This window comes from Notamacropus eugenii, chromosome 1, assembly GCF_028372415.1.
Source record: "Notamacropus eugenii isolate mMacEug1 chromosome 1, mMacEug1.pri_v2, whole genome shotgun sequence".
Lineage (NCBI taxonomy): Eukaryota > Metazoa > Chordata > Mammalia > Diprotodontia > Macropodidae > Notamacropus > Notamacropus eugenii.
The window spans coordinates 283373482-283396716 of record NC_092872.1 but is presented as its reverse complement, the minus strand read 5'-3'; the positions used below and the strand labels follow the sequence as shown (position 1 = coordinate 283396716).

The following is a 23235-nucleotide window of genomic DNA, read 5'->3' as shown; positions in this document are numbered from 1 at the left end:
ACCACTCCAATGGTACCTCTGGGAACTTTGCTTAAAGACCTTCAGTGACAGGGAGGCCCCTTCCTGACCAGGCAGTCCAGCCCACTTTAACCAGTGAGGAAGTCTGTCTGTCTGGAAACCAAGCCTACAGTGGCTTCTTTTCATTCTTGCGCTGACCCTGGTTCTGCCTTCTATGGCCAAGCAGAATGAAGCTAATCCCTTGTCCGCAGGACCCCCCTTCAAAGATCAGAAAAGGATTCTCATGTCTCCTTTGAAGCTCCTCTAGACTAAATATCCCTGGCTTCTTGTTTGTCTCATGTCATGGGTTCGAAGTCCTCCACCATGCTGGCTACCATCCTCTGGACACTCACCCAACATCCTCCTTCAGCCATGGCCAAACATGAGAGTCCAAGCAAAGGTTAAAGAGGGCAGAATGCAGGATAACTGTCCCCTTCCTGGCCCAGAATATTCTGTCATTCTCAATGTAATGGCCATTAAAGGACTACATCTTTATTCATTCTAATAGTTCTAATTTTTAAAACATAACCATATTTCTAGGAGACAAGCTTTTATTCTTCTGCGTGTATGGCTAATGGCCCTATAGCTAATACTCTGGGCTACCTCCTAATACCTTCCCCCCCCACACTTGAGAGAAGTAACTCAGCCATGGAGCCCCCTCAAAGTGCTTAGTGATCCCTGCTAACATCGCCTCCTCTGCCAATCCAACAGAAAATATGATCACCCCAAGAAGCCTCCCCCAACCTTGGCCTGCCCCTCAGAAGCCACAAGCAGGGCCCTTCAGAGGCTGCAAGCAGCACTTACTGGTTGAACAAAATCCTAGAGCGCACAATGAACTTGAAGATGTACTCGAGGGCCTTCATGGCCTTGTAGAGCGGCTCACTGACACCAGGTTTCTCGGCACTGTCCACGTAGCTCCTCAACACTTTGGTCAGTTTCCTGGACAAACACAAGACACAAGCGACTGTGAGTATCCCGAGGATGGAGCCCTTGTCCAGGAGGTGGATGGAAATGCAGAGAAATAATTTTCTCCATTTTCAGGGGTTTGTCAAGTTCTGATTTCATGTGTCTTCCCTGTCGCAGCTAAGAGGAGGATAAAATGCCCCAGGCAGAGGGAGTGACCCATGAGGCCCAAATGCTTACACAGCCATGAAAGAGTGAGCATCTTGTGACAGATGGAAAAGATAATAGCAGCTCATGTCAGGAAAGCAGCTCAAGGTTTGCAAAGAGCGGTAACAACATTGTCCCACTGGACCCTCATGTAGCCAGGTGGGATGGGTGAGGCACCCTTATTCTCATTTCTCAGATGATAAAACTGAGACTGACAAGTCCTCAGTCTGGAGTCAGGAAATCATGGGGCTTTGGCGGCCTTGATTCTCCAAACCTCTGTTTCCTCATTAAAATGGAAAGAAGTGAAATTCAGCTCCATTTGCCTCAGTTTAGCTGACTTAAACAATAAGCTTGTGAGAGATGGCCTGGGAGGTGGCCTGGGGAAGAGGAAAGGCAAGCATGGGGAAGGGGCACACAAGGGCTGAGGGACTCAGGCTGAGTCACCTGACCTCAGGCAACTCTCTCAGGCTATCTCTAGCAGAGAAGGGTATTTCCACACAGAGAGGGCCTTGAACCACCATCATCTCGGGAAAACAAAAAATGAGACCAATTGGTCTAGGGCTCATTTGTAGCTCTTAGAATAGGCAAAAAGCAATCCACCCAAATCTTCCACCTCCTCTCCTCTTAGCCTTCCACCTTCCAGGGTAAAGACTATGTTGTTCTTTGCCTCATGTCTTCAAGATCTAGAACCACATATAACCTGGAGTAGACCTCTAATCAACATTTGCTGAGTTGACTTTGTTCAGGCAGGAAGCTCAAACCATCCCCACTTCCACCCAGGTGGGTTAGCCTGGGAACCTCAGCCCCATGACCAATGTGGCTCCTGTGGCAAAATGGGACAGGTTTCCGTTAACTTACAAGGGCCTTTTTGAAACACCTAAATTGGAAGATGCTTGCCTTTCCAGCTATCCTGAAGGAAAGTGTTTGTTACTTTTAATGGACTATTTAATCATTTTTTCTCTGTAAAGCACACTCACACAACTGAGCTTAGCTGTCAAAAGCAATACTGACAAATAGACACTCACAGGAAAAAGCTGTCACTCATTCTTCCTGTGCCTGGAGAAACCTGTTTGGAGTAGGGGAGGAGGGGACAGGGGGGGCAGGGTTATCTAAGAATGTGAATAAGCCTTATTCAAGATGCAGGGCAAGAACTGCACGTGAACCACTTCCAGAAATGACTAACCATACACAGAACTGAAAGGGGGGATGAGAGTCCTAAGGCCTGTGATCAAGGAACACCCCTGTCACATTACCACAAAATCACCCAGTTCTTTTTTAAGGAGTGAAGATGAAGGAAGACACATGTCACGGACCTCTTTCCTAGTAAAATGAAGAGGCAGTACAGCTCAGTGGGTACAGTTAAGGAGTCAGGAAGGCTTGGCAGGTACAATGCCATTTCCTAGATGAATGACCTTGGACAAGTCACTTAGTGTCAGGGTCAAGGAACCTTTGAAATGGCAAAGCTATATATAGAAGAAGAACATTTCCTACACAAATGGAGTTATATGTTCCCCACTCCAAAGATGTATTTAATTAACAAATGGGCAAAATAAAGACAATGACTGAATTACCAGCAAAGTGGGGGCTTCTTACAAAGCTATTTATCTGTTTAACACTTTCTGTATCCAGAAGCCTAACTGTGGACTTAAAGGCATAAAATAATGTGCACAGGATTACAAAGGAAATCAATAATATTGAAATAAAGGTGTCATTTTTTTCTCCTGGAGTCAGGAAGATCTGGGTTTAAACCTAGCCACAGACACTGTGTCACCTTGGGCAAGTCACTTATCCTCTGTTTTCTGAGTTCCCTTAGCCATACCATGGAGATAAGAGCAGCACGTACCTCACACAGCCCAATGATAAACACCTACCAAAGCAACAATCACTCCATGTCCAACCAAGTACCTCACCAAATGAGATACCACGTGTGAAAAAGTGCTCAGCCTGGTGCACACGGTAGGAGCTGTGTAAATATCTATTCCCTCCTTTCCAAATTCACAGATCCCTGATACGTGTCTATACACAAAACATCAGAAGTAGAAAACAAAACTACCAACACACTTCTTCCCCAGCTGTTAAAAAAAAAACCCACAAATTGTTTGGTCTTATGTAAAAATGACAGAAGAAAGTGACTCACGTATAAGCTAGTGTGGCACTGAAATGCTTCTTAATGTAGGTTTCCAAAACAGGATTGAAATGCTGGAACTTGCGATCTGCAATCAGCCCAATGATAAACACCTGCCAAAGCAACAATCGCCCAGTGACCAATCAAGAAAAAAACAATGCCAACCTCAAGAATCACCCCCACGCTGGACCTGGATCAGGCAGCATGCCCATGAGGTTTGTTATGTCTGAGGGTTCAGGGGCCATCTGCAGTGAGCCACCACTAACTAAGCTTTCCTTTACCACATGGAAATCCCATTTTCAAAATAATAGCAGTTTTGCATTAAAAGGAACATTTCAACCTTTGGAAAGCCTTTTATGAAATAATAAAAATCAACAGAAGATGCAGAGCAGGAAAAGGGAATGAGAATGAACACAGAGGGACATGCGGAGGAAAGGGGATGGCGTGGCAGCCCTGGGTCTGCTGAGAAGGAAAGGCTTTCCTCAAACACAAATGGTGGCTCTCGAGTAATGTGCCCTTAAGGAGTTAACACAGTGAGGGGTTCATGGACATGCCTATACAACCAGGCTCACACAACCAGGATGGGTCAGGCCAGGCCTCCCAGCTCCCAGGCCACCACCATAGGCTTATGCACCATGCTACATTCACCATCTAGCACTGAAATGAATTTAAAGATCAATAGCTACTGTCGAGTATGATGGTTTCTCCTGATGATGGTGGTGACATTTCTAGGGCAGTACTTCCTTTTTTATAAGCAGGAAGAGGAATGACACATTTCTCAGTTTCTCCTATTGCTTCTCATATTGGTACAAATATATGTGACCTCTGAATAGAGGGGCCCACCAAAAAAAATACAACTTCTCTGAGGGAATAGACAGACACATGGATGGATGGATGGATGGATGGATGGATGGATGGATGGATGGATGGATGGATGGAAAGATAGACAGTGGGTCACCTATATACAGAAGTATGTTGTATAAAACATAAAAATGCATATAAGTACATATATACACACATACACATATACATACAAACACATGTATCACACATGAGAGACACCCGACTATAATAATCTATACATGCATGTATGTAATGTATCTATATGGAGACATGCATATATCCTTACATGTATATATACATGTGCATATATGTAAATATGTATACACAGACATGCATCTGTATATATATAGTGTATACTATAGAGAATATATATCACCTTTCTCTATAATTATGTTACACATAATTGTATATCATATATACTTATATAACACATAATTATGTCATATGTAATACTATAGATACAGAATCAGATATGTAACTATCCCACATATAACATTAATCTAGATAATATAAAGATACTACATCAATGTATCTACGTTAGTACAATGTCCAGCACATAGTAGGTGCTTAGTAAATGTTTACTGAATGACTATCACATAACAGATATATCTTAGAAAAGAAAATGACAGAGACAGAGCGATAAGAGAGAGAGACACACAAGAACAGGGGCAGGAAAAGGGACTAACATCACACCAGGCTGCACGTTTGTCCTCTGGAGACCAGCCTCAATTTGTAATGAGGGATCACCAGGTTTGATTGGGATGGTACTGGATCATTTTAATCCTGGCCAATCACGAAGGCCACATCATTCTGAGGAACATTTATGTAGACAGAATCCTAGAGCCTCCTTAAAGGATGTGTGTCTGTCCTGGAAAACCAAGCACACAAACCAAGGTGTTTTAGAAGCAGACTGGTGAACTGAGGGCTCGGGGGAGGTATCAACCTGTACCAATATGGTACCTGCCTTGGATGTTTACTCACTGGGTCCTTAACGACCCTGGGCATCAAGGAATGGCCCCCAGTATGAAACAGAGCTCAGAGACAGAAGGCCCATTCTGAATTGCAGCTTCTTACCAAAGCATCAAAGACCAGCGTGTCGAATGTGTCGCATTCAGAATTCTCCATCATGATGTTGAAAAGGGCATCCAGGGTGTCCTGAAGGAACTGCAGGGGGGAGGAGAAGCTGTCACTTGGGGGCTCCCGAGGACCATCCCCTATAACTCTATACAAGGTGTAAAGGATTTGACCTCTCCCTGAGGAAGAAATCTGAAACAGTCTTAAGAGATTCCTCCTAGCCTTGGGGTTCACAAAAGGAGGTCTGCCACTCCTAGACATGAATCAATGAAAATAATAAAAATGATCATTATTGTTATTATAACAAATAGCTGAGACACAGGCCTCCTTTTGCTTTATAAGACGCTTTATCATGCTGCAGTTTACAACAAGTTATCTCTGACAAAGATCTCATTTCCAAAATGGTCAAAGGATAGATATTAACAGCTTCCAGACAAAGAAATCAAAGTTATCCATAGTCATATGAAAAAATGTTCTAAAGCCCTATTGATTAGAGAAATGCAAATTAAAACAATTAAAACAAAGCCATCTCATTTATCAGATTAGGTAATATGACACTAATATGACAAAAAATGGAAAATGATAAATGGTGGAGGGGATGTGGGAAAACTGAGACACTAACGCACTGTTGGTGGAGTTGTGAACTGATCCAACCATTCTGGAGAGCAATTTGGAACTATGCCCAAAGGGCTACAAAACTGGAAAATGGTTGAAGCTGTGGCACATTGTCTAAATACAGACTGAAACATGCTATCTTTCACTTTCTTTCATCCTTTCTTTTTTTTGTTCAAGTCTTCTTGTACAAAATAACTAATACGTAAATGTTTTAAAAGATTGCACATGTATAACCTACACTGGATTGCTTACTGTCTCAGGGAGAGGGGAGAGGAGAGAGAGAGAGAGGAAGGGATAGAATTTGGAATTCAAAATTTTTTTTAAAAATGTAAAAAAAATTGTTTTAACATGTAATTGGGGGAAAAATAAGATATTATTTGGGGATAAAAAGGATGTGAGCCCCTTGGTCTTTCTTTGAATCCTTAGCCCTTAGCACAATGCCTGATACATAAAAGGCCCTTAATAAATGCTTACTAGGAGACTGAAGTCACCAGAATTTGGAGTTGCTCACCCATAAAACACAGATCAGAGCACTTCTGTGGCTCTCCTCAAAGAGCTGTAAGGGAAGCTTTTTGCAAAACAAAACCAAAAAACCGCCCCAGAAAGATGGATATTATTATGAAGCTAATAAACAACCAATCCAGGAGTTTCCTGACATTCCTTTTACCCACATATTCCATGACATCTTAGGCATCGTGGCTAACAAACGAGGCCCAGCTTCTGGACAGAGGCTTCATCGGCCAGCACACCTTCCTTAGTCTCACAGCAATTCCCCCGGTACCTTTCTGCACGAGCCCCAATCCTGGTCCAACCTCCCAGTTGGCCCCAGGCAGGAAACTGATCTTCTCCTTCCCTGAGAAGGCTAGAGCCCAAAGACTGAAAAACCTCCCATTGGCCCTCCACACTCCTGACAACTTCTCAGCATCCTCAAGCAGATACTGCTGCTTTTCCTCCAAACTCTGAGGTCCCTAAGAGCACAGACCAGAGAATATCAAACATTGTTTGTCTGTAGCACTTAAGCACAGTGCTCTGTACACAGTAGATTAATAAATGGTTCCTGAATTTGAACACTACAAAATAGACCTTTTTTTATACATTTTCAATGGAAAATTTCATTTTTGTTGAATATTTCATTAGTTTTCCCAACCCTCATCCTACAGCCCAAACTTCAGCTTCTACTCATGAACAAGAAAAGTTTCCAAACTTCAGCATCAGAAATCCAACGCCCATCAGTGGCTGAAGTCTGGAGCAAAGAGGCCCGACTTTCATAGTGTAATGGGAATGGCATAAATACAGGGGTCAAAGCAAGCTGGGCTTGAGGCTCAGCTTTGGCCTTAACAAGATACGCAACATGAGCCAGCTCCTTTAACTCTCGGGGCCTCTGTTTTCTCATATGTAAAACGAAAGGGCAAGGGACAGCATTCTGTGCTTCTCTCTTTCCATAGATTATGACTCCATGGACTCATCGTTGAGTGTGAAAATGAAAGGAAGGATTTACGAAAGGTCTACTATGAGCAGAGCACAAGGAGAGGCCCTGAGAAAGGTTCTAAGCAGGATGTGCTGCAGTACCTCGCCTTCCAGAACTCAGAAGGCCATTGGGGAAGCAAAGCACACCAACAAGGAAGGGTCAAGAATTCACAGAGAGGGCATGAGACTCGGTACCAAAGAGAGTCCAAGGGAGCCCACCAGTGCTAGAGGAATTTGGGAAAAGGAGACTGACAATATCCAAAGAAAGGAGGAAAGACCTTCCAGGAGGGGGTCTTGAATTCAGCCTAAAAGATGAGAGGAGAGCAGAGAAAGCATTTCAATGGCACTAGGACTAACAGAGAGAAATCTACCAAAGCAGTTTTTAAAAGGCAACAAAAGGAGGCCAGACAAGACTGTGGAGAGCCTTGAAAAACAGGCTAAACAATGTGGCCTTTACTCTCTAGGAAATGAGGCATCACTAGATGGATGTTCTTGGAAATCTGGGGCGCATCAGGATGAAAACAGTGCCCACAAGGGGTTAACATGCTGTCAGTGTCCACGCCACCCAGAGCAGAGACAGGAAAGACAGAATTCAGGAGGAACAGTGAAGAGGCCATGAGGATTTCCCCGTAAAAGGTGAGGAAGGAATTGACTGGCCTAGGCACAAGAGAGAAGGAAGTGAGAGAATTGACAAGGGACAGGGATGGGACAGGAGTGAAGAATGAACACCAGCAAGATTCGAGATGAATCTGAGATTGCTCTCATCCTCCATCTCAGTAAGGTAATGGAAACACTAAATGGGCAATTCCAGAACAAGAGGGGCCTTTAGAAAGATGGGAAAGGGAGAAAACAATCTCTTAATGGCTACTCTTCATACTGTACAGTCAACAACTCAACAAGCCCTGGTCTGGACTGCTGGGGATGCAGAGATCCAAAGTGAACAGCCCTGCCCTCAATGCGGTTCCATTTTAATTGGGGATACAAAGGTACAGACATCAGGAAACACAAGAGAGGAAAAGGGCAAGAGCAGGAGCAACCAAACTGACAATCCGTCTTGATGGTTACTATTAATCATTCACTTACAACAGGGTGAATTGCATTAAATATAAAAGAATGATTGCAGAAGAGTCATTTTCTTATGTGGGTACCATTTCTGTCTGAACTCCACGGAAAAAGAGAACAAGGAGATAATAAAAATAGCAGCTGACGTTCCCACCAAGCTTTAGAGATGGGGGGTAACAACTGGGGAGACCAGGAAATGAGCCATATTGCAAATGGGATCTGAACTGGGGTTCAGAGGGGAGGAAAGAGCATGTCCAAGGACAGGGCCAGACAACCTGGAGAACCAGAGGCAAGAGATGGAATGCTAGGCTCAGGCACACAGAGGAGAACACAGAAAGGAGAGGGTCAACATTGGAGGGACTTAAAGGTTAAGCTGGGAGTTTGCACTTTATCCTAGAGAAAAGGGAGCCACTGAAGATCAGCTGAGGGCCCCATAGCACCCAGAGAGCTGGGCCTGGAGTCAGATTCCTCTTCCTAAGTTCAAATCCTCAGACACTTACTAAGCTGGGAGACCCTAGGCAAGTCACCTAACCTTGTTTGCCTTGGTTTCCTCATCTGTAAAATGAGCTAGAGAAGAAAATGGCAAACCACTTCAGTATCTCTGCCAAAAAAACCCCAAATGGGGTCACAGGGAGTCAGACACAACTGAAACATCTGAACAACAACTGAAGATTTTTGAGTGAAAAGATGAAATTGTCAAACCTGGTCACAGGAATGTTTAATTTTACTTCTGTGAGGAAGAACTAGCGATTGACTAAACAGACAAGTCAAATCCCTGACTTTGAAGAGCATGGAAGGAAAGAGCACCACAAGAAATAGTTAAGTGAGCACACTAAGAGTGCCTTCTTTGGAAAGATAGAGGCATAGAACACTATCACTGGGAGACCCATTTGGAGCTTAATCCACCTGTCTAGTAGAATAGGAAGTGAGGTGGTGGGCCCCATGTGAGTTAGGAGGAGACCGATGTCAGAAATGTTGCCAGGGTACAAGTCCCTTGAATTGGAAACAATACAATGATTGAGCAGTCACAAAAAGGATCATACACTCACCACTGGAAAGAATCAAAGAAGCCATTTTTAACAGAAGAGGAAGTAGAGCCCACAGACATCAGTGATTTACCCACAGTCACACAGATCCTAAGTAACAGAGGGAGGATTTGAATGCAGATCCTCTGACCCCCAAACCAGCAGTTTTTCTACTGTACCCTTCCACCTTTCATGAAAGCATCAAGAATCATGCCTAGGCTGTGACTCTAAGGACAAAAAAGGAGCTTAGAGACCAGATGTATTTAGGGTAGAGGATGAGGCCCTACAGTTAGGGCACATTGAATGTGAGATGCTCATTCAATGGGACTAACCAGCGGAGGTTATCCAGAAGGTAAGACGTGAAGAAGGATGAAGTTCCAGACAGACAGTAGGGCTGAACACATAGATTTTTCAATTCTCAGCACAGATGATGCTTTAACCCATTAGAGGTAAGCAAGGGAGAGAGAATAGAGAAGAAGAAGGGACAGACAAACCCTTACAGGGGAAGGAAGAAGAGTTAGGGGATGACTCAACACAGGAAACTGAGAAAAGTACTTAAGAGGGGTAGAAGTCCAGGCAACAGATACTTATTAAGCACTCACTGTGTGCCAGGCATCGGGAAAAGGGCAAAAGGACCAGCAAAGTCCATGAAGTCAAGGGAGGAGAGAGGTGCCTAGAGACCAAGGGATCAGCTGTGTGAAAAACCACTGTCAAGAAGAAAGAAAAGGCCGCCAAACTAAGTGGTGAAAAGAACACTAGTCAACATTGACCAATGCATTGAGAGGACTTTGGGTCAAGTGGTAAGGTCAGCAGTCAGACAGCAAATATGGACAATCCTTTCTAGAAGTCTGGCTGTGGATGTTGGAGGGATCCCAGCACCAAGTGAAAGTCTGAAAGACTGAGGCAGGCCTGGGCTTAGTGGTAGGCGGGGGAAGAACTAGAGACAGAGTAAAAAGCAGTGGAAAGATAACGATGGAAGCTGGCAAGCATCCAGAGGAAGAGGATCCAGGGCACAAGGAGAGAGAATCAATTAATCACCTGAATGAGGAGATCTGCAGAAGTCAACAGTTCCCACTCCTGATTGGCCAAAAGGTCCTTTGCTATCAGGAAAAAACTTGAAATTGAAATGATAATCCAGGCTTAAGAGGCAACTTAGCTCTTTTGCCAAAAAAGACATGTGAACAGATAGAGAATGAATTCTGGGAAGAAGCAGAGTAGCATTCCTTTTTAGGCTAGAAGCCAGTCACAACACCAGCTTTGGTCCAAATATCTGGAGTCATTCACTCTTGTTCAGATAAGGCTTCCTTCCTTCCACAAGCCTGGTTGATGAAAGCCGAAGAAGCCACACAGTGCCCTACGTGACCCCATACGCAGGACAAAGAGGAAAATGCAAAATATCAGCAAACTGTCCTAGTTTATCACATTCATGGAAAATACAAATGTTCTTCTTCCAAGGAGACAATCCCATATTCATTCACCAAAAGCATGATCCCAGGCTCCTTTCACACCCTTCTCAGGAGCCTGCTTCATTAGCTCTTGTCTGAAGACTGTCAGAGCTCTCTTCCTCTTGAAATTACTTGAGCGATGTTTGTGGACGGGTCACATTCCCCAAAAAGTTGGGTTTCTGAAGCCAGGCACCATTTCATTTTTTTCATTTATATCTGACTCATTAAGTACACATAAAAGGAACTTAATAAATGCTTGTCAAATTAGGTAGTAGCTGCAGTAGGCAATCGAGGAGAAGCAGGATTTGGGGAAGGCAGAGGATCTGCCCTCTTAGGATGAAAGGGTCTCAAGGGGGACAAATCCCCAACACATACAGCTCTAATACTCACAACTACTTGGTAAGTATATTTAGAGGCTTCTAACCAAACTGCATTCTGAGGGATAAGGAGGAAAGCTAGAAAAGAACAAGGAAGATTTCACGGAGTGAGCAGTATTTGACTTGGAACTGAACAGAGAAGTATGAACGACTAACAGCCCAAGAAAAGGCATGAACAAAGAGCTTGGAATGCCCACAATATCTTCACTAGACCTCTCTGGACCTCCATTTCTTCCTGTGTAAAATGAATGGGCTGAAATGCAGGCTCTGAAGTCCCATCCAGACCTAACTACAGGATCTCAGGACCTTTGGTACCTCAGTCTCCTCCCCTGTAAAATGTGGGGCTTGGGCCAGATGGCCTCCAAGGGTTCTTGCAGCATTAAGAGGAAAAGAACATGGAGTTGGGGGATGTATATTACCTTGACCACTTCTCCTCCATCCACTTTCATCAACTGTCTCAAATTCTGCTGTAACAAGTTGGTGTTGGAGCGCCATTTCAGAAGGCCCAGGAGATCCACTGGAAACAGAAATCAATAATCAGCAGTGCCCAGAAACTCTGTCTTCCCTCCCCATCAGGAGGAATCCCAGCCCCATCCCTCCTGCACACAGGATTCTTGCCAGCTTGGGATGGCCCTGCCTCCCTCCCAAGGACATCTGACTAAGGAGTCCACTGCTGTGCCTGCTCTTTCAGGCTGATGGCTCCCAAAAACATTTACTAGGACATGATTTCTCTATAACAGCTTCATAAACCCATTTAGACTGCCCAGACCAAAGGAGGGCAAAGCTTTCCATTCTGGATGGAAAGTGGCTTTCAGAGAGGGACAGGGTGCCCGGGTATTTGGAGTTCATCCAAAAAACACAGAATCAAATGTTATCTGAGCAGTTTCACATTGCAGATCAAACCTTTACCAAAAAGAAAAAAAAAATCCATGAATTCAAATACTATCCCAGAAATGGATTCAACGTAGAGCCAGCATGATCCAGGAAAGTGACCTCCCAGAGCTCTAAGGACCTGTGGTTCATAATATCAGTCCTCCTCCGCAGCTCTTTGGCCTCTATCCGCTCTTTTGTTGTGGGAGGCTGGGGTGGTTGCAGAAGGGGTGTGGCTTCTTTTTTTTTTTTTAAGAACATTTTCAAAGACTGAATTGATTTTTAAGGGCTAAAGGTGGGAGCGATGTACAGTGTTACATTTTTTAAGCACTGCAAGATGTTCGGGAAGGGAGGTAGTGTAACAAACAAGTCACTAAGAAGAAATAAAACACCTGTACAGCTTGTCAGGTCAAGGCTGAACACAGGCTAATTAATGTTCCTAGAAGAGAGAGGCTGGCCAATGGAGATGCAACTTGGGACTCAGGACTGTGGCCACTGGGAGGAGGGCAGGGAACTGGCAACATCCACTGGAGAGATCCGGGCAGCAAAAATGAATGCCACCAGCCCAAGCATGGGGCACAAGATCACATCTACATTGGGCATCCAGGAGGTCCCCTGGGGCATAGAGCCCTAGCCTTGAAGTCAGGAAGACCCAAGGACTATGAGTGTTATGGTTCACTGACCAGAAAGAAGCCAAGATTCACAACACAGGGATTGATTAATAGCTTGGCTTCCTTCAAGACTCAGCACAACACTCAACACAAACCCTACTTTCTACAGACAGCCTTTCTTGGTCCCCCACACTTCTTCTCTCAGTGACCTTCCATCTATATATACTACATATATCTTGTACGTACCTAATTATTTACTAGTAGTCCCCTCCCCATTGAAATATAAAATCTTGAGTACAGGGACCATGTTTTTGTCTTTCTCTGTACCTCCAATGCTTAGTATCATGTTGGCTTGGCACACAATAAGTGATTAATAAATGCTTGCTGCCTGGCTAAGAAAATTAGAATTGGAAAGGAAGGCAGATATCATGTAGTACCCCTCACTTCAGTTTAAAGAAGGACAAAGTAAAGTCCAGAAACATGTAGGTCATTAGGAACAGGGTTGGGAAGAGAACCAGTTCTCCAACTCCAAACCAAAATTATCTTCCACATATATGCCACTATCTCTCCAGAAAGGAACCACCTCTTCCTCTGCCTGCATTCACCTCTGCCCATCACTTGCAAAGTGGAGAGTGATCTGGGACTGGAATCAGAGGTCTAAGCTGAGAGCCCACCTCCAACACTTAATTTCGTTGTGATCATCAGCAAATTCTTTGCCCTATGTGGAAAACGGGTAGGTTGGTTTCTAACATCTCCATCAGCTCTAAAGCTAAGAAGCCAAGGCTAAGATTGATCATTATGAAAGTTGTATTCCCAACAGCCCCACTGTTCCAGAGGAAAGAACTGAGGCATGGAAGGGTTAAGTAAACTCAGGGTCACACAGTGGTACATAACAAAGTTTGGTCCATGCTAGAATCTGGGATTTCCAATTCCCATCTCCCTTCTCTTTTCCCTAGACCTTTTCTGATTCTACCTTCTCTCCACTACTGATGCTGTTGAAGTACAAACAATGATACAAAATCAAGATACAGGCCACAACTCACTTACTGTCCCTGAGAATGTAGGTCATGATAGAAGCAGACACAGTAAGGGTCCATCCCACCATCAATGGTGCTAAATTGGGGTCTAAGATTTCAAAGCAACATAAAAGAGAAGGTCTTGATTTTATTTCCTGGAAAATGGGCAGAGAGGAGGAACCAAAATGGCCTCAAAGGTCCCAAAGCGTCCCACATTACAGAGGCCATTTTTCAATGACTGAATTTGACAAAGTACTTTCTTCTTCCCCCAAGTCCCTACAGTGTCTCTGGTGTGCTTAGACTACAAAGCAACCAAAAGACATTTGACATAGAGATGCTGCCAAAGAGACCACACAAAGCGAGGTCTCTGGGGCTGTCTGAGACCCACAAGTAGGTACTGGGATGCTGAAGATTCACCCCACTTATCCCTGCTCTTCCAAAGGCACCTCTGCTAGCTGGCCAAATGATGCCTTAGCGACCCCAATCCCATTACAGATCAAGCTTTGGCCAAAGGGCACCTTTGAAAACAATGCCTCAGCTGCCTCTCTCCCTAAAGCTTAATCACTGGAATCCATCATTGTTTCCAGCAACGGTGAAAACCAAAATGACGAATGTCTAAAATAAACCAGATCCTTTTGCTTATGTCCACAGCTGATGTCCACCTTGATCATGCTGCAATGGCACTATGGAGAGGCCCAGAAAGGGCAAGGGCAGAAAGAGATCTCTCGGGTGACCAAGAGATCTCTAAGCGCCAAATGGGCCCAGTCATTGGAGCACTGGACCTGGAGAAAGAAAGTGCCAAGTTCAAATCTAGCCTCAGACACTTAGCACCTGTGTGACCCAGATCAAGCCACTTAACCTCTGTTTGCCTCAGTTTCCCCAACTATAAAATGAGAATAATAACAGCACCTCCCTCTCAGGGTTGTCTTGAGGATCAAATGAGATCCAAGTGAGAAAGCACTTAGCGCAGTGTCCAGCACATAGCAGGTTCCCTACAAAGGCTTATTCCCTACTCCTTCCCCTCTCAGTGCCAGAAATCCACAGGGTCTTTGTCCATCCTGCTCTACAGTCTAGAGCCCTAGAACATGAAAAGGAAGGAGGAAACTCATGGGGCAGCACGAGATGCCTTGAGACTCACCGTTCTGGGTGAGCTTTGTTGAGCAGACGAGCGTGGAGATTTGGAAGGAGTCTTTGCTGATGGTGCAGCTGCCCAGATTCTGCATGCTCCTGCCTGTGGCTGAGTGGCCTTTCTCCTCCAGCTCGATCTTGGTTGATGGGAGGCACAGGTATGTCGAGGCATCTTCAAGTTTCTTTGCTTCTGCCTAGAAGGTGGATTACCAAATTGTGACATCCAGTACAAGTCAGAAAAAAAGAAGGTCCGTGCACATGTACACACATGCGCACACACACACACTCATGAACATGGCCAATATACTCATACCCTCATACACAAGACTTTTAACACACACTCATACACACATGAAAATGCACGTGTACTCATCTAACCTGTGCATGCACATACATACATACATACCATACAATACACCCATACATAAACATACATACCATACACACATACATACATACATGCATGCACATGCACATACTTTTCCACTCAAGAATCAAAATGACCATTTAATTGGTCCTAGATCACACACCTACTTAACTTTTCTTTCCATCTCCCAGTATCTGCTGGCAACCAGCAGAACCAACTTTAACACTTTAAACAAGGCTCATTCCCACTTCATCATGGTCCTCTCCATTCCCAAAGAATTGACCTTACATGAGTAATGAGTTCTCTCATAAACATGGGAAAAGCCAGTTGAGGTCAGCCCACTAGGAAAGGATTTGAAGAAACTAATGCAGCCAAGCTGATCCAAGGACATACCTTGTACACAATGAGGTCATGTTCTCCATCTCTTAAAGTTGTCCCATCATATCGCATCAACTTCACAAAGGCCAAGGAAAAGATCTTCTCAGATTTGTCCTTAGCTGGAATTAAGCACACAAACACACCAACTGATTACAGAGCAGGCCTGTTTTCACAATCATTATTTCATTGTATTATTTAGGACTCAATGAGAAAATGGACTAGAAAGCTGGACAAATAGAAAACAGATTGTAAACTTGCCCTACACATAATCTCTCTGTGTCTGTCTCTTCCACTTCCTCTCCCCACTTTCTCCCTTTTCTCTTCCCCTCCCCCGTTCTTCCCCTTATTTTCTCTCTTCCTCTCCCTTCTCTTTCTCCCCTGTTCTTCTCTCCCTTTCTCCCTCCTTCTTTCCTCTCCATTCCTTCTTCTGTTTCTCTCCTTCCCCCTTCTCTCTCTCTTTTCAGTATCTCAAGTATCAGTAATGTCACTGATGTCAGGACTCCTTCCACCCAATCAGACCACGACCTCTCTAAACCTTATTAAATGACCTTCCCAAATCACTACAGCTGAAAGATTCTCAGCCCTCCACATGGTGACACATTTCACTGAAATGCAGTGGTCTGAGCCTTAGACTAGAGGCCCCAGCTCAAAGATTTTCCATATTGCTAGGATCAGATGATGCTCTAGTGGCAAAGACATTAAGAATCCAGTGACCTTAGCATTAGATGATGAAGCATGGAAGGAAGATTTCTGTCCACGTCTCTGGCACACTGACTGATTTTTGTCACAGGAATGTCATCCAACAGTCAGGGGATCTGTGACCTCCTCAGTGTTGGCATTCCCTCTAACAACATGAAGTACAGCCAATCCCACACGTCTCCATCCCGTGTGCTTCCATAGATCCACCCAAGGGAGTCTAATGGATGACACCCACTTGGAAAAATAAAACTTCTCCAAACACTCATAAGGCAAAGCATTCTACAAACATTCCCTCCTGAATTTCATGGAAATATGCCAGAGAAGCCCCTTGGTGATTCCAATTTCAGGTCTTTTCTTTGTGATCCCCCAGGCCAGGACTGCTTCAGCCTGATCTCCAGGTTTCACTGGCTTCCTTACCAACTAGATTCCAGCTAAAATCCCATCTTCTACAGGAAGCCTTTTTCTTGTTGCTCCTTATAATACCTATCTTCTGTCAATTATCTCCAATTCATCCTACCTAGGACTTGTTTGTACATAGTTGTCTCCTCCATTAGATGGTGAGCACTTAGAGGCCAGGAAGGCTCTTTGCCTATCTTTGCAGGCCCAGGCCACAGTAGGTGCTTAATAAATGTTTATTGACTGTATGTAGATGCTCCTCTCCTTAATTAAGCAATCATCAGAAAAGAAGTCAAATGGTAGAAAAGGCTCCAAGTCCTGTGGTTCTCAATTAAATTCTCTGACAATTCTCCAAACAGTAATCTAAATAAGCTCAGTTTTCCAGATACAGCAATCCAATTATTCTACACATATGAATGTAACACTCTACTGTCACAAGATAAATATGGATATGAACAAAGAAAATACCCATTTCAGTGGGCCTCTGAAAACCAGAAGCATCTTCAGCTGTCCAAGGCTCAGGAACTAAGAGTTGGGAGGCACCTGAAAAGTCCCAGGGTCCAAGAGCTCATTGTGGGAAGGACTTCAGACACAATGGAGGCCAGTCTCTTCAGTTTACAGAAGAGGAATATTAGGCCCCTAGAAAGGCAGTGACTTATGATTATAGAATCAAAGATTTGGAATGAGGGAAGATCTCAGAGTCATCCTGCCCAAGATTTTCATTTTACAGACTTGGGAAATGCATGCAAGGAGGTTACATGCTAAGCCAAAGGTCACATAGGGTAACTGAATGGCCTTTGCCATTTATTTGTTCCTCTGGGCCACTCCCTTGAATTCTGCCTCCCTCAGTTTCCTCATCTTTAAAATGAACACAATTATACCTACTCACAGACTTGTGAGGATCAAGTGAGAGAATTAAGCTACAATTTGAACCTTGGCTCTCTGACACCAAATCCAAGGTTCTCCCTACTCCCAGAGTTAAGATCTCACTCTTTATTAACTGCAGCATCAAAAGCCTAATAAGTCTGACCAAGGATGAAAGTGAAATACAGACAGACGTGCTTATGTGTACTTCTCTCTTACTAAAGCAACAGCAGTTCAGAAGAATAAATGACAGTAATTGTCTACACACGATTTCCCTAATCCTACGGTGAAGTCTAATATAGTAAGTGCTGCTTTTATTAACCTTACTAATTTCGAGATCAAAATAAGTGACTATACTTTATTAGAGGATCATTAAGCACCATTACTGAGGAGGTGGTTCTTAGCGCAACAAACCCACAGCTGATTTGGGAATCATGAGTCATAGGGGGGATGGTCCTCGTTCCAAATACAGTACACAGAGCTGAGTTCCTAGTAAAGGTAAAATTCAACAAATGACACTCAACCAAACTTGCTACCAGTGACAGGGAGAAGGAAGTAGATCTTGGGAGCACACCTAGAGCCAGTCATCACCTCAAAAGAACACCCCAAAGGATGTGTGATCAGTGTTGAAAATCCCATTCTCTAGGGAGCATTTGTCCCAGAATTGTCACCAGATTTATAGTTGAAAGGGGTCCGAGGTCATCAAATCCCCTCTACAATATCCCAAACAAGTTGTCAACCAGCCTTTGTTTTCAGACGTCCAGTGAGGAGGAGTCCATTTACCACCTGAGGCCATGTATTCTACTCTGGGGGAATCCTAATTATTAGGAAGTTTTGCAAGCCTGGATTTGACTTCACCACTGCCTGTGATTATGGCAAATTCTGCCCTCAAGGGCCAAGAAGCATAAATCAATCTCTCTTCCACAAAAGAGCTAAAGAGCTCTCAGGATACTTGCAGACATTTATCATTCCTGCCTACCCTAACCAAAATATGGGTTCTAGCCCTTTCCTACCATGACTGCCTTCCTCTGGACAATCTCTAGTATAACCATGGTCTTCCTAAAGTAAGTAATACAAATTAAACACAAGAATCCAACCTTAAGTCTGAGGAAATCAGGACTAACATGTCCCCAATCCTGGTCACTTTAGTTCTAAGACTGCATGAGCCTCCTTGGCAGCTGTCTCAAACCATTGACTCACATGAAGCTCACACTCCACTCACACTCCAGGATGTTTTGCAGACAAATGTCTACGTAGCCATGCTTCCCCCATCTTGTACTTGTGACTTTGAATTTTTTGGTAATCAAATGTAACATACTGAGCTTTACTAAACTCCATTTCTTATTAAATTTAACCAAATGTTCTAACTCATCACACATTTTTGGAGCTCTGAGTCAATCATCCAATGTGTTAGTCACCTTTAATTCCAGCTTTCCGTCAACTACAAACTGAAGACATATGTCACCTGAACCTTGATCCAAGTCTGAGATGAAAATGGCAAAGGGCAAAGGGCTTAGCCTGGATCCCTGGAGCACTCCACTGGATATCATTTTCTAAGATGAACTACTCTTGGTATCATGTTATTCATCCAATGTGTTCCAAATGCACTTCAATGGACAATTTCCTCTTTTTCCATAAGAACAGCATGAGAGGCTTGACTTTGCTCAGATCAGAATAGACTCTATCACCTGTCCCACCAGTTCAGTGCCGAGTCACAAAGAGGGAATGCTGCTCCGCTAGCACAAATGTCCTGTTTCCAGGAAGTCATGATGTCTCTTAGAGATTACCATTTCCTTTTCCAGAAGTTTAGCCTTCAGCAGTGTCTCATATCATTTTCAAATCAATTTAATAAAGTTCAGTAACTCTCATGCATTCATTTTAGATGGTAGGTCATGTTTTCGTCAATGAATGACTGCTTCCCAATAAATTTGATTCCACCACTAAAGGTGAATAGGAAAAGGAGGATGACAATATAGTCTCAGTCTCTCCACCGATTTCTGATCTGAATTTGATGTGGCAGGTTTCAACCACTGATGGAGTTAGGAGTCAATGCTCAAATACTCAGAGTCAGGACTGAACAAGTGCACCTTGGTGGTACCTTAATCTGTTTCTAAAAAACCATGAACTCAGAGCAGCCTGGTGTGCAGCATGCAGCACTCAGACCAGCCAAGTATGCAGCGCACAGATCAGCATGGTTCTCAGACCAGCACAGCGTGCAAACGAGAGCAACGCAGCAGGTACAGGGCCCGGAACAGGCCTCAGGGCACCACCAGCATCAGTTCCCAGATTGTTCAACCCAATAACACCACAGATAGCTGGAAGGCTCATTCACCCAGAAGAGGGGAGCATGATCTAGACCTCTGGGAGCAGGCACTACAGCCGCAGCTGCCATTTTTGGAGCTCTCCCCCAGAGCCCCTGGGGGAATTGAACAGCTGATCTGCATCTCAGCCCTGAATGGCAACCCTGGGAGACCTCTGCTTAAAGCCTCTGGGGGAACTGAGCCATAGATTTGATTCTCAGCCCTGAGATCCACCCAGGGGTGAGGAGGAGTACTGGCTGTGTAGTTGGAGGCAGTTGTGGTGAGGGAAATCCAATTGCAGATTCTGGGCAGAAAAGCTTCTGGTTGCTCCCAGATCAGTGTGCAGGCCAGGAGAGGAGTAAATTCCTCTCCCTTGATTATGCCACCTTAGAGGAACTGAGAACTTGCAGGTCCCCAGAGTATACCCTCCTCTTGACAAAGGACTCAAGAGTCAAATAACTGGCTGGGAAAATGTCCAAAAAAGGGAGAAAAAAATATGACTACAGAAGGTTACTTTCTTGGTGAACAGGTATTTTCTCCCATTCTTTCAGATGAGGAAGAACAAAGCATAATATCAGAAGAAGTCAAGGCCATGTCCAAAACCTCCAAAATTAATATGCAATGGTCTCAGGCCATGGAAGAACTCAAAAAGGATTTTGAAAATCAAGTAAGAGAAGTGGAGGAAAAACTGGGAAGAGAAATGAGAGTGAAGCAAGAAAATCATGAAAAGTGAGTTCATAGCTTGCTAAAGGAAACCCAAAAAAATGCTGAAGAAAATAACACCTTTAAAAATAGGCTAACTTGATTGGCTACAGAGGTCCAAAAAGCCAACAAGAAGAAGAATGCTTTAAAAAGCAAAATTAGCCAAATGGAAAAGGAGGTTCAAAAGCTCACTGAAAAAAATAGTTCTTTAAAAATTAGAATGGAGCAGATAGAAGCTAATGCCTTTATGAGAAACCAAGAAATTACAAAACAAAACCAAAAGAAAGAAAAAAAAGAAAATAATGTGAAATATCTCATTGGAAAAACAACTGACCTGGAAAACAAATCTAGGAGAGACAATTTAAAAATTATGGGACTACCTGAAAGCCATGACCAAAACAAGAGCCTACACATCATCTTTCATGAAATTATCAAGGAAAACTGCCCTGATATTCTAGTACCACAGGGCAAAATAAATACTGAAAGAATCCCCTGATCACCTCCTGAAAGAGATTCAAAAAGAGAAACTCCTAGGAATATTGTAGCCAAACTCCAGAGCTTCCAGGTCAAGGAGAAAATATTGCAAGCGGCTAGAAAAAAACAATTTGAGTATTGTGGAAATACAATCAGGATAACACAGGATCTGGAAGCTTCTACATTAAGGGATCAAAGGGCTTGGAATATGATATTCCAGAAGTCAAAGGAACTAGGATTAAAACTAAGAATCATCTACCCAGCAAAACTGAGTATAATACTTCAGGGGAAAAAAATGGTCTTTCAATGAAATAGAGGACTTTCAAGCATTCCTCATGAAAAGACCAGAACTGAAAAGAAAATCTGACTTTCAAACATAAGAATCAAGAGAAGTATGAAAAGGTAAACAGGAAAGAGAAATCACAAAAGACTTTCTAAAGTTGAACTGTTTACATTCCTACATGAAAAGATAATATTTGTAACTCTTGAGACTTTTCTCAGTATTTCGATAGTTGGAGGGATTATACACACACCCACACACACACACACACACACACATGCACACACACATAGACAGAGAGCACAGGGTGAGTTGAATAAGAAAGGATGAAACCAAAAAAAATAAAATAAAATAAAATTGAGGGGTGAGAGAGGAATATATTGGGAGGAGAAAGGGAGAAATGGAATGGGGCAAATTATCACTCATAATGGAGGCAAGAAAAAGCTTTTTCAGTGGAGAAGAAAAAGGAGGAGGTGAGAGGGAAAAAGAGAAGTTTACTCTCTTCACATTTGGCTTAAGGAAGGAATGACATGCTCACTCGGTGTATGAAAGTATATCTTGCACTACAGAAGGATAGGGGAGAAAGGGACAAGAGGGGTAAGGGGGATGATAGAAGGGAAGGCAAATGGGAGAAGGAAGCAATCAGAAGTAAACACTTTTGGGGAGGGACAAGATCAAAAGAGAGAATAGGGCAGGATAGGATGGAGGGAAATATAGCTAATCTTAGACAACATGACTGTTATGGAAGTCTTTTGCAAAACTACACATGTACAGCCTATATTGAATTGCTTGCCTTCTCAGTGAGGATGGGTGGGGAGGGAGAAGGGAGAGAGGTGGAAATTCAAAGTATTTGGAATGAATGTTGAGAATTGCTTTTGCATACAACTGGGAAATAAGAAATACTGGTAATGGGGTATAGAAATATATCTTGCCCTACAAGAAAAGAGAGAAGAAGGGGATAAGGGAAGGGAGGGATGTTATAGAAGGAGAGCATATTGGGGGAAGGGGTAATCAAAATGCAAGGCATTATGGGGTAGGGGTTGGGGAGAGATGGGGAAAACTCAAAATTTTGTGGAAATGAATGTTAAAAACTAAAAGTAAATAAACATTAAAAAATCATGAAATGTGACCCTTCAAGATTTCATCTATTAGACATTAAAAAAAAAAAAACCCAAGAGGGAGCCCAATGGGATACAGTCGTTGAACTCTATTCACCTTCCTAGTCTAAACCTAACTCTGCTCAGCCAAGATGGACTGATGGGCAAAGAAGCAATGGGACCCATGGGAGTGACTGATATGAAAACGGCATCCCACAGACTTTGGGGAAGGAGATGTCAAAGTGTACAAAGGAAAGAATAGCTCCAAAGACACCCAAAGGAATCATAATTCATGAGAGACAGGGAGGCTCAAGGAAATAAAGATCCCAGAAAGGGAACTAAAAGAATTAATGGGGAAAATACCAAGGATGAGGAGGATGACACCACCTACAACAGACAAGTGCACAGCACCTCAAAGTTTATAAAGCATTTTGAACATATTATCTCATCTGAGCCTCAAAACAACAGTTTGAAAAAGGAGCTCTGGGTCTTATGAGCCCATTTAATAGATGAGAAAACTGAGGGTCAAAAACTAAGTGACTTGTATACTGATGGTTCAGTGGGAGAAGTCTCACTTACCACATGGAGAAACCTGGATGCAACTCCTAGCCAACACGGGAAAAATGGAATACAATTGGGCAGAGGAAAGTACTCAGAAGTAGAATTAAGGGAGGAGACTTCTCATTCTAGCCTAGCTACTAATAACTTATGAGACCTTGAGCAAATGACTTAACATGTCTAGCTTCTTAGTTTCCTCATTTGGGGCATTGGGTCAGTCGATAGGCATTTATGAACAACCAGAAAGGTTGGTTCAGTACAGGGTTTTGTAGGGAATGAAAACTCAATGGCCAGCAATGGGACGTGGTATCCAAGAAAGTTAGCAAGGTCTTCACAGAGGCAGCAGGATGGGGCA

At 43.4% G+C, this 23235-nt stretch overlaps 1 protein-coding gene across 2 annotated transcripts in view; it reads right to left on the bottom strand.

Moving 5' to 3' along the window:
• The window catches only part of DOCK1 (dedicator of cytokinesis 1), a 582086-nt gene that overhangs the window by 444171 nt on the left and 114680 nt on the right, over positions 1-23235 (bottom strand). For both annotated transcript variants that reach the window (XM_072629055.1, XM_072629056.1), the window contains exons 17-22: positions 15526-15629; positions 14776-14959; positions 11560-11657; positions 5150-5239; positions 3245-3345; positions 802-936 (exon numbers count right to left, since the gene is read on the bottom strand). In XM_072629055.1, the coding sequence (XP_072485156.1) occupies positions 802-936; positions 3245-3345; positions 5150-5239; positions 11560-11657; positions 14776-14959; positions 15526-15629 (712 nt within the window). The remainder of the gene's footprint in view (positions 1-801; positions 937-3244; positions 3346-5149; positions 5240-11559; positions 11658-14775; positions 14960-15525; positions 15630-23235) is intronic.